The sequence below is a fragment of the Liolophura sinensis genome, chromosome 6 (genome assembly GCF_032854445.1).
Source record: "Liolophura sinensis isolate JHLJ2023 chromosome 6, CUHK_Ljap_v2, whole genome shotgun sequence".
Lineage (NCBI taxonomy): Eukaryota > Metazoa > Mollusca > Polyplacophora > Chitonida > Chitonidae > Liolophura > Liolophura sinensis.
In genome coordinates this window covers 39,038,415-39,055,602 of record NC_088300.1, presented here as the reverse complement: position 1 = coordinate 39,055,602, position 17,188 = coordinate 39,038,415, and the positions used below count along the sequence as shown (strand labels likewise).

At 40.1% G+C, this 17,188-nt stretch overlaps 1 protein-coding gene across 1 annotated transcript in view; it reads left to right on the top strand.

Moving 5' to 3' along the window:
- Nucleotides 1-15,094, top strand: part of LOC135467183 (furin-1-like) — a 97,884-nt gene extending 82,790 nt beyond the window's left edge. Inside the window, exons 11-15 of the mRNA XM_064744948.1 lie at nt 989-1,101; nt 3,087-3,195; nt 3,831-4,144; nt 6,741-6,860; nt 10,302-15,094. Coding sequence (XP_064601018.1) covers nt 989-1,101; nt 3,087-3,195; nt 3,831-4,144; nt 6,741-6,860; nt 10,302-10,531 — 886 coding nt within the window. The 3' untranslated portion in view covers nt 10,532-15,094. The remainder of the gene's footprint in view (nt 1-988; nt 1,102-3,086; nt 3,196-3,830; nt 4,145-6,740; nt 6,861-10,301) is intronic.
- The last annotated feature ends 2,094 nt before the right edge of the window (nt 15,095-17,188 follow it).

The window sequence follows — 17,188 nt, the reverse complement described above, 5'->3', positions numbered from 1 at the left end:
AATCTGGTTTTAGTCTCTTGTTTGAAAAACTTATGCTGTGGTAGAGAGCATACAATCACACATGTGATAGGTAAAATCTGGTTTTAGTCTCTTGTTTGAAAAACTTATGCTGTGGTAGAGAGCATACAATCAACATGTGATAGGTAAAATCTGGTTTTAGTCTCTTGTTTGAAAAACTTAGAGCACAGCATTTTGCTACATTGACATTATAAAGTTTAAAGCAAAACAATAGTGGCACCAGTGGTACCCCAGAAGGAATGAGTGTCCACTCTTTGTTGCGTGTGTGTTAAATAAGATAATCAGTCCACTGAAGAAAACTGCCATCAACCATAATCTTTTAATTTGTAGGTTAAAAGTGATTTGAGAAATTTGTGTAGATTGCATGTACTTCCCGGCCACCTCTTGTCAACTTCACTTGTGACGAACTCATTGAAAACTGCAAGATTCGTCTCAACAGATCTGTTCGGCACAAAGCCATGTTGTTCATCACATAAAAGTGGAGCAAAGAACGACACGAGGAATCTGTGTACAGATTTCTCATAAATGTGTTCATAGATCCCTTTTTGTGTATACAAAATACATGCTCCACTTTTGTGCATACATATGTATTTTCCTGTCCATTGATTAGCAAAGTTGTCCTGGAGATCTATCTTGACTATTGTATGGGACATAACTCTGCTATCATATGGCACATATAACACTTAACCTCACACAAATTGGGCAAGACAACCTGAAGTGATACATTGCCAAATTATTTATTGGCTCTGTACACAAGTACACTCAATCTCGAAAATTATATTAATATTGTGCAATAGTCGATTGCGCTATATTTATATTTTTCTGGAGGGGTGTGGGAAACATATACATGTATCTTCGCAATCTCCGATCGCTTTCTTGTTGTCTTTACTGTTTGTGCATCTCTGTACAGCTTGTTAGTTTTACTGCTTTCTTTTTATGTTAATTCATACATAAAACTTCTCTGTTACAGCCCAAATTTGACATGGAGAGACATACAACACCTTTTAGTGCAAACCTCCAATGCTCTGGTACTGAAGAAAAGGAATCCTAAAGATTTTGTTTTTAATGGCGCATCTTTACTAGGTAAGGAATATACATGACCTGAGTCAAAACTTGCGTAAAGATCTGCCTGTGACACATAATGATGTGGGAAATATGAATTTGGAACAAAATTAAGTGTACTTGTTTGAAGAAATTTTTTACATCTGTTCATGGTAGACATTGTAATGTACAGTGTATATGGTGAGTGTACTCTTACATTTGATTTGAGTATGCTTATTAACAACCTACAGCAGGTAATCATTCTTAATCAACATAATTCTCAAAACACTTTTCGCATTAGTTATCAGAATACACATACTTTGTCCACTTTAGCGTGACCCAACAAAACATAGCCCCACCCCCTCCCCGCCATCATTTTCACATCACTTGTTGCCAGACTGACAGAAGCAGCTACACTTTTATCTTCTCCTCTGATGTATAAATGAAGCATTACTGACTTGTACAGTAGCTGAAGCATTTCTGACTTGTCCAGTATCTGAAGCATTACTGACTTATGTCCAGTAGCATTTGAAGCATTAGTGAGTCTGTGGTGGATGTGTTGGCACCTGTCAGTGGTGGGTGTGTTGGCACCTGTCTGTGGTGGGTGTGTTGGCATCTGTCTTTGGTGGATGTGTTGGCACCGTTCTGAGGTGCATGTGTTGACACCTGTCTGAGGTGCATGTGTTGGCACCTTTGTGTGGTGGAAGTTTTTGCACCTGTCTGAGGTGCATGTGTTGGCACCTGTCTGTGGTATATATGTTGGCATCTTTCTGAGGTGGATGGGTTGGCACCTGTCTGAGGTGCATGTGTTGGCACCTGTCTGTGGTAGATGTTTTTGCACCTGTCTGAGGTGTATGTGTTTGCACCTGTCTGTGTAGCTGCTTCTGTGTTGGCACCTGTCTGAGGTGGATGTGTTGGCACCTATCTGAGGTGGATGTGTTGGCACCTGTCTGTGGTGGATGTTTTTTGCACCTGCCTGTGGTGGATATTTTTGCACCTGCCTGAAGTGGATGTTTTTGCACCCGCCTGTGGTGGATGTTTTTGCACCTGCCTGTGGTGGATGTTTTTGCACCTGCCTGTGGTGGATGGGTTGGCCCCTGTCTGAGGTGCATGTGTTTGCACCTGTCTGTGTTGGATGTGTTGGCACCTGTCTGAGGTGGATGTGTTGGCACCTATCTGAGGTGGATGTGTTGGCACCTGTCTGTGGTGGATGTTTTTGCACCTGTCTGAGGTGCATGTGTTTGCACTTGCCTGTGGTGGATGTGTTGGCACCTGTCTGAGGTGCATGTGCAATTTTTACAATAAATTGTCTGGCAGGAAGAAATACTACTTGACAAAGTCACAATGTGTATGCCATAAATATAGATCTCCAGCCGTAAGTGGGAAGGTCTGCCAGCAACCTGCGGATGGTCGTGGGTTTCCCCCGGGCTGTGCCCGGTTTCCACCCACCATAATGCTGGCTGCCGTCGTATAAGTGAAATATTCTTGAGTACGGCGTAAAACACCACTCAAAAAAAAAAAATAAATAAATATAGACTCATAAAAAACACAACTGCAAAAGCTACTAAATTCCGATGATACTCCAATGATGGATCTACGATTGGCCCACCATGGGCAGACAGTCATCTTAATCAGGGTTCGTGTATGATGCTTAAACCATCCACAGATATTCCAGCCATGGTGGCTGCAGGATATATATAGTATATGTTTTATGTAAACAACTAGCATATCATATAGTTTTATTTTTACATCAAGTTTAAGAGGGGAAGCGGAGTTGTTAGCTCTTGAGACCTATTGATTGTTGTGTATATTATAAAACGTATCCCATCTACCAGAAACCCCTCGAGGTGGCCGTGTTTGTTTGCTGGAAATTATCATCTGTCCAGTCCTGAGAATGGGGGATCTCTAGAGCTCTTACACAAAATACACATTCCATAATCAATTAGCCTTGCTAGAAGCACAAGTCCGCAACCTCTGTCTTCTCAGGGACATGTACATTTGTACTCATACTTAATTCATCTTTTCAGTCTCCAATGCCTTTGGATTTGGTCTAATAGATGCAGCCAAGCTAGTTGCCATGGCAACAGTGTGGAAGCCAGTTCCCCAAGCCATTAGTTGCCATGTCACATCCTCTGGGTAAGGATTAAAATTAAAATGAATAAAAATTGGCAGATGACCTTATTGATATGGTTCCATAACTTTGACCAGCACCATACCAATGTGCACTCTGTATTCATCTAACCATAAAGCAAGGGATCTTTGTCAATATGTATGTTCTTCCAGTTTATCCACTGTTCATCAGGGACAACTGGACTTCACAGTTTCCAAGTGTACAGACAGTTCACAACTGTCAATCAAGAACATGCAGTTGACCAATCATAAGCAGTATTGTTGCAATCTGGGCCATCTGGGTGTTCCACGCATTGATTACAATTAAATGTTCAGTCTTTCTGTGACATCATGACATCACAATTGCTTTCACTGGGAATGGAATGAAAAGTGCATGATGTTGTCACGAGATGGTGTGGTGCGACATGGGATGGGTTGGACCTATCCAGTGCAGAGGACCCAAGTGTAGCGTTGAGTATTTGAAAAATTGCACGTGGAATTGATAACAAAATGATAACGTCACGAATGGACATTGTACAGGTTTCCATTGAAACAGTGATTACTGTTTGATTTGTAGGTCGATCATGATCAGTTTTGATCACATGTAGTAGTATCTGTATATTGTTTCTCATTGTATTTTTGAGATTTCTGTTTTCTGCCAGACTGGCACGTACAAGCACCAGTTCATCTGTCCGTACATCCACCATACAGGTCAGCCCAATGACCTGTGACATCAGCTATCTGGAGCATGTAGAAGTGACGTTTAACTTAACCTACAGTAATGGACGAGGCAATGTCCAGCTCATGTTGGAGTCTCCATCCAGCACCAAGACAGTCCTGGTACCTGGGCGTTCCGGCGACGACCATATAACGCATTTCAATTGGACAATACTCAGCGTTCAGTTTTGGGGGGAGAATCCATCAGGAGGCTGGAAGATCAGCATTCAGGAGGCACCTATGTCCAAATTTTCACCCGGTACAGGTTTGTTTTATATCTTCTTCTCCGTAGTAAGCACGCCACTGTCCTGTCAACTAACAGCGTGTATGCCGTTGTATCCTCTGCACCTTGCCGCATGAGCAGGCACCAGTTTGAAACTGTCCCATCCAGTTCTCATCCTGCATCAACTGGCCTCTACCAGTCTCTACATCTCACCTGTTGGACACATTGGATTCCAGAGTTAAGTACATGTAAATGACGTACCTCAAGTGTTGACAACTGTTGCTAAATAATACCATTGCAAACAGACAGACTTGTGACAGACAAAAGTAGTCTTTTCCGGCGGTAATTTGGTCTATGTCATACCGAGCTGTAATCAAGAATATTTCACTTGCCCACATTTCACGTGATTGGCGAAAACTATATTCTGACCAGTTCGAGACTTCTTGTAACCAATGGTTTCCTCAGCTGGTAATTGCAGACCCCTATTGACCTCTTTGTATGATGGGCATGCAGTGTCATGGTCATCTACCCATTACCCACCCCCAACCCCGCCACCACCACCCCCACCCCCACCCTCACCCCATCCAACCATCACCAAAAAATCTTGAACAAATTCTTAATGGTTCATAAAGTTTGTACACTTCAGTTTCCTTCTAGAGTAGAAAGCAAGTTGAATGTGGTTAATGAGTTGTGCAGAGTTTGTCTATTCCATTTTATTTTCAACTTACTGACATACACTTACCATTTATTCATGCATTATGGGAGGGGAAAGAGATTTCAAAAATTGTTTTGTTCACGGTCATTGTTCATTTAAATCTACTGCATATTTTGAAGAAATGGTAAATTCTAGACCAACTTACAAACATGCTCTATAATTTTAGTCTTAGAGTGACTTACTGCGATTACCGAGCACAGGTCAGGGCTGTGGAACATAACGACACCCGTGAGGATCTTCTGGCAGCTTCATTTCTACTCTGACTAACCTCCATGCCTACGTAGAGTGTGATTATGTGTCTCTATTACCCTGCCGTCTGTCACCTGTGCTTTGCGCTTCACTACTCCCCCTAATCAATGGTTCACATGCTCAGAGAGCCTGTCCCCTTGATTGTCAGATACATGTATATTTACCCTCCGAGCTGCCGTTACATTTTGCTTTATGACTAATCAAGGAAAATGTCATGTGTATTTTATATATGTACATGTACGGAGATAATAGAAAGGAAATGATGTGCACCGCATTTCCAGGAGAATGACTTAATAGCCAAACTTAGTGAAGTGCACGATGAACGAAAACTCACCAATGAAAACACACTCTCTTCACCTCTTTTGAGACTTCACAAAAAGATTTAGTTAATGGTCACAAAGAACATACATATATAGACATGTATACAGTCATGTGGTTCGCCAACATTTAGTGATTGTCTGGTAAATGTAAACAAAATTAGCTTTATGTCTGTATACAAATAGAGCGTAATTAAACATAAACAATAGCACTACCCTCACAATGAAACCTAGCTGTTAGGTTTGGGCTTGAATTTTCCAAATGAAGTGACATTCCATATGAACACATGCTGTATTATCGACAGAAAATAATTAAAAAAAAAAAACTGGTAATATTGAGAATGTAATCATAATATTTTGGGTACGTGTCCAAATGTGTTTACTGAATTTAAGATGTGGTAAAGGATGGGTGTTGGTCTCCTGTTAATGGACCCTGGTTCTGTCTTGCAAAGTACATGTGGCTCCACTTTTTCCTGTATAATATTTTTGACATATATTACAGACAAGGACATGAATCAGATTATCGGAGTTTTTAATAGTTCATATATGCATTTATGGTAATGGGGTTGAAAGATTGCAATCTGAAAAGCATTGGTTTGTAAAATAAGTTTAGCACCGGAAAGAATTAACAGAAAGTCAGAAGAGAAGCGTTCACTGTTTGGGTTTAGAGCAGTGTGATAACCATGGATGTCAAAGCTTCTATAGCTAAGACATGTGATATGGTGATGTTTACTAAACTTTTTAATATCAAAACTGCAGAAGATATCTCATAGTTTCAGTGTTCATAGGGATATATTTAAAAAAAATTAAGATTGTCTCTGACATAAGAGGACACAGGATTAATAAATGGTTTCAGTAAAATGTCGAGATATTTTATCTGCCAGTAGTCAAATATGGACAAAATAATACTAACAGCACATAAATAAACAAATATACTGTTTTCCAAATATCATATTTTATCATTTAACATCTATGTTTTATGCTTACGTTCGACAGCTGGACTAGTATTACCTACAACTGATTTTACTGACAGGATCACGTGTTTTTATCATATTTAAATGACCTTATAACCCATTCCGAGTACATTTTTAGAGACAAATACATTCAAATGTCATTTGATGCTGAAAGTTACATTTTTCCAACCATCCTGCTTTCCAAACAAACCTCAAAATATGTTTCTAATACCAACAGGACTCCCAGAATCAGGCAAAATGGGCTTATTTTTTGAAAACTTATTTATGCATACATGGGTGTATTAGTAATGACTTATATTTGCATTCATATTTTATGTTGTATAAATGTATTAGCATGCACTGACCCCTTATTCATCTGTTATCTTTCTCCTGTGTAGCTATATTATTTGGCTGGTCTCTGAAGCTTCATGGCCTCATAAATCCCCTGGAGATCCCCCAAAACTACCCCAAACTGGTGCCCAACCTGGCCACGGGGATCACACAGAAAGAGATTGTGGGTAAGTCACAGTGCCCTGTGTTCATACGTCATGCTATGCTAATAAGGTGTTAATCAAATACATATTAAACATGTGGGAGGCAGTGTATTTCCTCTGCCTGGTTTCCTCCCACCATTATGCTGGAGTATGGTGTAAAATACCAATCAAATAAGTAAATAAATCAAATACATAAAGTTTGAATGTGATATAAAGCAGCACTTATATAACCAGAGGCAATCACCAGTGTGGAGAAGGAAAAAGATAGTCATCCCATAGCCCTCCTAACTTTACTAGTAATAAGTTTGTTTTTTTGATTGATTACCTGGTACAAATGTTAGCATCCTGAAACGTCAGCCTTCCACTCCTATGGTACATGCTTGCTATACCTACCTTGCCTGCTATACCCACCATGCCTGCTATACCTACCTTGCCTGCTATCCTGTTATACCCTACCTTGCCTGCTATCCTGTTATACCCTACCTTGCCTGCTATACCTACCTTGCCTGCTATACCCTACCTTGCCTGCTATCCTGTTATACCCTACCTTGCCTGCTATACCTACCTTGCCTGCTATACCCTACCTTGCCTGCTATCCTGTTATACCCTACCTTGCCTGCTATACCTACCTTGCCTGCAATACCTACCTTGCCTGCTACACCTACCTTGCCTTCTATACCCCACCTTGCCTGCTATACCCTACCTTGCCTGCTATACCCTACCTTGCCTGCTATCCTGCTATACCCTACCTTGCCTGCTATCCTGCTATACCCTACCTTGCCTGCTATACCCTACCTTGCCTGCAATACCTACCTTGCCTGCTACACCTACCTTGCCTTCTATACCCCACCTTGCCTGCTATACCCTACCTTGCCTGCTATACCCTACCTTGCCTGCTATACCCTACCTTGCCTGCTATCCTGCTATACCCTACCTTGCCTGCAATACCTACCTTGCCTGCTACACCTACCTTGCCTTCTATACCCCACCTTGCCTGCTATACCCTACCTTGCCTGCTATACCCAACCTTGCCTGCTATACCTACCTTGCCGGCTATACCTACCTTGCCTGCTATTCCCCACCTTGCTTGCTATACCCTACTTTGCTTGCTATACCCTACCTTGCTTGCTATACCCTACCTTGTCTGTTGTACCTACCTTTCCTGCTATACCTTACCTTGCCGGCTTTACCTACCTTGCTTGCTATACCTACCTTGCCGGCTATACCTACCTTGCCTGCTATTCCCCACCCTGCTTGCTACACCCTACGTTGCTTGCTATACCCTACCTTGCTTGCTATACCCTACCTTGTCTGCTGTACCTACCTTTCTTGCTATACCTTACCTTGCCGGATTTACCTACCTTGCTTGCTATACCCTACTTTACTTGCTATACCCTACCTTGCTTGCTATACCCTACCTTGTCTGCTATACCTACCTTTCCTGCTATACCTTACCTTGCCGGCTTTACCTACCTTGCCTGCTATACCTACCTTGCCGGCTATACCTACCTTGCCTGCTATTCCCCACCTTGATTACTATACCCTACTATACCCTACCTTGCTTGCTATACCCTACCTTGTCTGCTGTACCTACCTTTCCTGCTATACCTTACCTTGCCGGCTATACCTACCTTGCTTGCTATACCCTACCTTTCCTGCTATACCCTACCTTGCCGGCTATACCTACCTTGCCTGCTATACCCACCTTGCCTGCTATACCCTACCTTGCTTGCTATACCCTACCTTGCCTGTTATCCCCTACCTTGCCTGTTATACCTACCTTTCCTGCTATACCCTACCTTTCCCACTATACCTACCTTGCCTGCTATACCTACCTTTCCTGCTATACCCTACCTTGCCTGCTACACCCTACCTTGCTTGCTATATCCTACCTTGCCTGCTATACCTACCTTGATTGGTATATCCTACCTTGCCTGCTATACCCTACCTTGATTGGTATATCCTACCTTGCCTGCTATACCCTACCTCGCCTGCTATACCCTACCATGATTGCTATATCCTACCTTGCCTGCTATACCCTACCTTGATTGCTATACCCTACCTTGCCTGCTGTACCTACCTTGCCTGCTATACCTTGCTTGCTATACCTTGCTTGCTATACCCCACCTTGCTTCCTATACCCCACCTTGCTTGCTATACCCTACCTTGCCTGCTTGCCTGCTGTACCCTACCTTGACTGCTATATCCTCCCTTGCTTCCTATACCCTACCTATCTTGCTATAACCTACCTTGATTGCTATACCCCACCTTGCCTGCTATACCCTACCTTGCTTGCTATACCTACCTTGCCTGCTTGCCTGCTATACCCTACCTTTGCTGCTATACCCTACCTATCTTGCTATAACCTACCTTGATTGCTATACCCCACCTTGCCTGCTATACCCCACCTTGCTTGCTATAACCTACCTTGCCTGCTTGCCTGCTGTACCCTACCTTGCTTGCTATATCCTCCCTTGCTTCCTATACCCTGCCTATCGTGCTATAACCTACCTTGCCTGCTGTAAATACCTTGCCTGCTATACCCCATCTTGCTTGCTATACCCTACCTTTCCTGCTATACCCTACCTTGCCTGCTGTACCCTACCTTGCCTGCTATATCCTCCCTTGCTTCCTATACCCTACTTATCTTGCTATAACCTACCTTGCCTGCTATACCTACCTTGCCTGCTATAACCCACCTTGCTTGCCATATCCTACCTTGCCTGCTATACCCTACCTTGCCTGCTATATCCTCCCTTGCTTTTGTACTCTACCTATCTTGCGATAACCTACCTTGATTGCTATACCCCACCTTGCCTGCTACACCCCACCTTGCTTGCCATAACCTACCTTGCCTGCTTGCCTGCTGTACCCAATCTTGCCTGCTATACCCCGCCTTGCTTGCTATACCCTACCTTGCCTGCTGTACCCAACCTTGCTTGCTATATCCTCCCTTGCTTCCTATACCCTGCCTATCGTGCTCTAACCTACCTTGCCTGCTGAACCTACCTTGCCTGCTGTACCCCACCTTGCTTGCTATACCCTACGTTGCCTTTTTGCTTGCTGTACCCTACGTTGCCTGCTATATCCTCCCTTGCTTCCTATGCCCTACCTATTGCTATACCCACCTTGCTTGCTATACCCTACCTTGCCTGCTTGCCTGCTGTACCTACCTAGCCTGCTATACCCCACCTTGCTTGCCTGCTATACCCTACCTAGCCTGCTTGCCTGCTGTGCCTACCTTGCCTGCTATACCCCACCTTGCTTGCTATACCCCACCTTGCCTGCTATACCTACCTTTCCTGCTACACCCTACCTTGCTTGCTATACCCCACCTTGCTTGCTATACCCCACCTTACCCGCTATACCCTACCTTGCCTGCTTGCCTGCTATACCCTACCTTGCCTGCTATACCCAACCTTGCATGCAGTATTTCTAAGACTGTGATGCAATTTTATCTTTCAGATACAGGAGCTACCAACTCTCCACTAGACTTTCCTACAGACGGAGGGAGTAATCTCCCCTGGTGGCTGTGGCTTGTCTTGGGCATGTTAGTTTTAGTTGTCATCTGTGTCATTCTGTTCATTCTGAGAAATAAAATGTTCAAGGAGCGTTTCCGTCACAGTGATGAGGAAAAGACAGAAGAAGAGACGCAGAGTTTGCACCAGGAGAAGCAGCAGACGACAACGGCCTAGTGAGGTGCATATTCACCTGAACTGAAACTCTGATCAGATTCGCTGCATTTTGTCTATGTGATAAGGTGAGATGCAGCTGAAAGCGCAGCAGTGAAGTGGGACTTCCATGTCAGAAGTATTTCGTTTTGTGACTTGACACATTATTATGCTGAGGTTTCATATATATGGTTTACTGACTGAACTCATGCCGTTACCATATCCGTAGGTCTTCCAGGCATCGTTGTATAATGATCTAATTGGTCCCACTTAAGACTGTGTCTGTAACCCGGTGAAAATACTGCCATAAAGTGGCAGATTTACATCCCATGACAATCTGTAACTGGTTGGGAAATCTCATTGTCAAACGGGACATGAGTGGTGTGACTGAAGAGATGTTTGTTGTGGACCCCCCAGAGCGACATGATGATCTCACTTTCGAATTTTGTGATATATGGGCTATATACTCCGTAGATGGTCACTGGGCTGTTTAAGTTCTGGTATGTAGAGTAGAGAAAATAAACCTACAGGTAATGATGGAATAGCCAATAGAGCAGGTTTTGTGCCAGAGAATGTGTGAATGGTGCCTCATTTACTGATTAGCAGCAAGAAATCTAATGTTTGCACATGATGCATGCATGTTTTGACAAATCAGTACCATATACATAATTCATAAGAGATATTGATGTATGTGGAAAAGATGCTGAATGAGATGAAATGTGAAGCACTGTACAGATTGTTTATTAAACAGGAATTCTGATAAATATAATACATGTGAATGACCACACAACAGATCAGGTACAGATTCCTCCCTTGCTAGCTTTGGTCACATCATCAGGTGTTCATCACATCATCCAAGTAAACTTTGATCACATCATCCTGCAGGATTTAATCACATCTTTCCATTATTAAACTTTGATCACATCATCCTGCAGGATTCAATCTTCTCATTAGGCTTTGACTACATTATCAGGCTTTAATCAAGGTTTGACATCCTCAGTAGGGAGCCTTATCATCCATATGTTGACATCTTCACTGAGCATGTCACAGGTTGTATTAATGAGGGACAGTCCTTTACTTCTGGGTGTTTGGAGGACTTATTTTCACCAATGGACAGTGAACAGCTGAGCATTTATTTCCTCAAGTTACAAATTTCCAATCAAGTATACAATCAAGTATGTTGATGTAGTCAGGTGTGGTCAGTGACACCTCAGCTATCTTATCTCAGGGTAATCTCCCTTTGCTCTGCTTATAATTAATGGCTCTTATAATTATAGTGAATGCAACTTAAAAGTTTAAACAAAACTTGTATTGGGCATAATGATTTACAATTATTTATTTATTTATGTGAGTGGTGTTTTATGCTGTACTCAAGAATATTTCATTTATATGATGTTGACCAGGATTATGGTGGAAGGAAAGTGAGAAGAGCCTGAGGGGAAACTCGTGACCATACTGGTTTTTACAAATGCATTATAGGGAGATCACACTAGAAGTTTACTGGAAAAAAATATAAGTGTACATCTAGCAGTGTCTAGGGTTCACAAAAATAATGGTGTGAAATGTAAACATTACATAAAAGTAATTTTTTTATGGTAGTATGTTAGGTTAAATCATGTGAAAATGTGCTTCCAGTATATATTCCAGACTAAAAACTATAAATCACATTCTCACGTACACACAATACATGTATGTAGATATGAATGTAAATCATGTGACAACTTCAGTATAACACTGGTATTTAGAAATAAGAAATAACCCACACAGCTTACTACACCATTATCATCTCCCTACCTATTCCCCATAATCCCTTTGGAAAGTCAAAACATTTTACTTCATAAAAAGAAGAATGGATTTAACAAGTTCATTAAGCACCTAAGGTCAGTTTCCTGAAGGCTACTTTAATAGTGTTAAGTAGCCCTTAGCTAAATGCACAACATATGTCTACAACATGGATGGTAGTCAGGGTAGTGAAGGGTTTTCTGTAACTAAGTGCTCTTTATGGAATCTGCCCCTCCCTCTCCTCTCCCCCCCCCCCCCCCCCCCACTTCCATCTGTCTGCACCCACCATTTCTCTCATCCCAATTTAAATGTATTATTTCAAGATTCATGTCAGGATAAAAAGAGAGGTGCTGTCTGTTTTTGTTCTTCCATGTTACACACTGTAAATACAAAGAAGTACAGTATCACTCAATGTTTAAACAGGATTTGTGTATATTTTTGGAGGTTGTGTAACTCGTCAGATGTATGTGGCATATTTTACAAATGTTAATTTTACCTTTCTGACTTTTCACATTGTACAAAGTTTTAGAGAATATGTAGTTAGTGATCCACATATACATTCAGTAAATCAGATTTCATAGCTGTAGACTAATGTGATTGTGGTACAGGTATTTGTGTACAGGTAATTAGAAATGCAGATTTCCTTCCAGCATGCTTTGCGACACTCAGTGGTATGTTTCATTCACTGAATTTTAAAAGTTGTATTATCATTTATTGCTTTGTTTACTGTGCTTCAGCATAAGAGTTTTGATCTGATCGGAAGTAGCCAGCTTTTGAATGTATATTTATCATGGCACAAACAGGTTTGGTGTCACTTGATAACATACATGATTCATCTGGAGAACATTTTTAAAGTATTTTTTTTTCTCACTACATTGAAAGCAATTCAGTTTTACGATGGGCTGGTTTCCCTCCTGATCCCTTTGTCTTCAGTGGTCTCCCTTCTTATCCCTTTGTCTTCAGTGGTCTCCCTGCTGATGTATTTGTCTTCAGTGGTCTCCCTGCTGATGCCATTCTCTTCAGGAGTCTCCCTGCTGATGCCTTTGTCTATAGTGGTCTCCCTGCTGATGCATTTGTCTTCAGTGGTCTCCCTTCTGATGTCTTTGTCTTCCTTCATTTCAAACAACATTTCCACAGCTCCATCACACATTAACTCCATATCCATTCCTTATGCAAGATTCAAGAAATGATTTGAATGTGAATATTACCCTCAATGTTATGACTGCAGTAAAACAAAATAAGCCAGATAGCAGTTTCTAGTACACAACATATCCAGGTCATAGGGCGGGACAAAAAAAGAGCACTTCTCTTCAGGGTAAAGCAATGGTTGGATTGTTGTCCAAGTGCAATGTTATAGCATAGGCATAAATCCCAGTGTGCGTTTGTTTGCCTGCCATATCTATTCTGTACATGTGTACTGATGCACACTGGAAAATTCAGTCTGGCTTATTGGATAATAATGTACAGAATGTATCCTGTGATGCGTCTCGAGCTGAAATTTTAGCAAAATTTCATTTTCGTGTGTACTGACAATGGTAGAAACATGGATTGTACAAGGAAACTTCAAAATGATGCTAACCTGTATATTTGGGTTGACATCCAAACTGTGAAGGATAATAATAATAAGGATAAAACGATACTTACACCATGATGAATGTTACATGGGCTGCACATGGCAGGTTTTGTCTTCATTGAGAGGGTGAGCACTGACATAACTGACCCGAAAGCTACTTCAGAGAAATAAATTTATGGTTGTCTTTTGTAGACTAACACGTATTTATGAGTATAAGAAGGAGAAAATAGTAGCTAATCCATTTTCCATACCTCAGACAGACATAAACAAATATATATTTAGCCTGCTTCATCTCATGTCCTGAAATGTGCAAGTAGCCAGATTTTCGGAGTGAAAAGCTATAATTGGTCTATGTGAAAAATTAAATGGTAAATGGTATTTTTTTGTGCTTTATCCATTTATGATACTTTCGATTGGACCAGGTGTGCATCACGTGAAAAATGACTTCTTTTGCAGGCACTTGTTTCTGAGAATCAAAACTTCTCAAAGTTTTTGTTTTTCTTGGTTATTTGTTGAATATACATTTTGGCACTATTATTAGGTGCTTACTGTATTAGAAATGAACCTGTATATAAAAGGTGTGGAGTATTACCTGCCAAAATAAATTAGTTAATATTTATTATTAATATTACTCTTCTATATATTAGAATATGTAACGCAAGTTGAGTTTTGGTATGCACTGTTTTGATTCAGTCATTAACTGAATAATGTGAATGGCTATACTGAGTTGACTGAATTGATTATAAAATTGACTGAAAAATGTTTTGTGAGAGACCATCTCTTTCTGAAGATTGCTCTTCTTGTTCTTCACCTAAAATTTGCCCCAAACAGTACCTTTTTAGACGTAAATAAAGGCTATAAAAATTTACAATGGATTCTGAGACTGACATTTTACCAGTAGGATCGCCTGAGAACAATTTTCTATAATCACTCCAACTCTCAAACCAACGCGAAATGACCAACACAGAACACTTTCTATATGAACACAATCCATTATTGAAGTTCCTAGCTCAGGGTTTTGGATGACTAATGTAAAAGAAATCAAACTTTTTAAGAAATGGATAACTAATTATTAATATATTTCACAATTATTTTAGAACAAAAGTGTCTTACTAATGAGCGTTTCAGTTTTGGCTCCCTCTGCAAATTCAAAGTTGATCAGGTCATTCATGTCTTGTATGTAAATTAATCTGTTGAAGATTTAGATCAAATCTTTTTGAAGATTTGTATCGAAATTTATCATAAAGATATCATAAAGTACCCCCTTGTATTGCAATGTGGTCATTAGTAATACTGGTATAATATTTTCTGTAATACGTTAGCATCATATTAGCATCTTTGACAGCTGCATCTTCTACTTTCCTTCTTTATTCCATTGCTACTTCTGTTATTTCAATACGTGAATGAAGGTGTGTGATTTTTTCTTCTGTAAAATTAAAAATTCTGTGAAAAATACAACCAAATGTTGAAAATACTGTATATGAAAATACTGTATATGAAAATACTGTATATGAAAAACTGTTTTCATATATCTTCTGTTTCCTCATGCATGTGCACACGTCGTGCTTGTTTCTGTTAATCTAATGACTTGTGGTGATGATCAGATCTGTATTTTTTCACCATTACCATATTATAGTACATGTATTATTTAATTAATGTGTTCTTCATGGAATATTTCATAAGCTGTTTGTCTCTGTGCCCTAGTGTGATGAACTGATTCCAAATAAATCAGAGGTGGTCGTAACATCGCTAATAAAGAAGGTTTATTAATATGTTAAATGTGTGAACAGTCTGCATTTTGATGGCTATATAACGAAGCTATGAAAACTTTTTATCATTCCGCTGAAATACACTTTACTGTTGGCAAGTTGTGAATTTATTGTGAACAGAAATGTTTAACTAGTAATCAGAATAAGCAAGATTTAGCCACGCTTTGAGAGAATCTCAAGGTTATTTGGTAACTTAATGAAGTTCAGTGATTTCATTTGCTGATTTAATGAAGTCCGATATTTTTATTGGTGACTTCATGTTGATGGTTTAGTTTTTGGATTGGTTTTTAATGAACACACCCCATTATTGATTATCATTTTATGTGCACAGTCCATTATTTTGTTTATTTATTTGTTTGATTAATATTTCTTACACGGTACTCAAGAGTATTTCAAGTATATGACACCTGACCATCTGTAGATATGATATAACTGTTATGTCAGTGTAGCCAAGTACAAGGTCACACACATTCATATAAAAATCTGGTGTATGTACGAGGTAACTGTTATGTCAGTGTAGCCAAGTACAACGTCATACACATACACATAAAATCTGATGTCTATACGAGATAACTGTTGTGTAGCCAAGTACATCGGCACACACATTCGTATAAAAATCTGGTGTATATACGAGATAACTGTTATGTCAGTGTAGCCAAGTACGTCACACACATACATATAAAAATCTGATGTCTATACGAGATAACTTATGTCAGTGTAGCCAAGTACATCGTCACACACATACATATGAAAATCTGATGTCTATACGAGATAACTGTTTTGTCAGTGTAACCAAGTACAACGTCATACACATTCATATAAAAATCTGATGTATATACGAGATAACTTTTATGTCAGTGTAGCCAAGTACAACGTCATACACATTCGTATAAAAATCTGATCGACTATACGAGATAACTTATGTCAGAGTAGCCAAGTACAACGTCATACACATTCGTATACAAGTCTGATGTCTATACGAGATAACTGTTATGTCCGTGTAGCCAAGTACAACGTCATACACATTCGTATAAAAGTCTGATGTCTGTACGAGATAACTGTTATGTCAGTGTAGAAAAGTACAACGTCACACACATACATATAAAAATCTGATGTCTATACGAGATAACTGTTATATCTGTGTAGTCAAGTACAACGTCACACACATACATATAAAAATCTGATGTCTATACGAGATAACTGTTATATCAGTGTAGCCAAGTACAACGTCACACATATACATATAAAAATCTGATGTATATACAAGATAACTGTTATATCAGTGTAGCCAAGTACAACGTCACACACATACATGTAAAAGTGTGATATTTCACTGTAAACTGATTTTTGAAGATGATATACCGGAGAATATTGGCCACATGCAAGGGAATCGTTTCGTGAAATTTCCATCACTCTGGTATGACCGATTATAACGGTAGAGAATTTGATTCATTCAAAAGAGGAATTATTGGCTTGCAGTAAATGAACTGTATACACCGAAGGAATGAAAGTTAATACGTATACAGAGCCCCGCTAAGCTGAAACGCCCATCAGAGA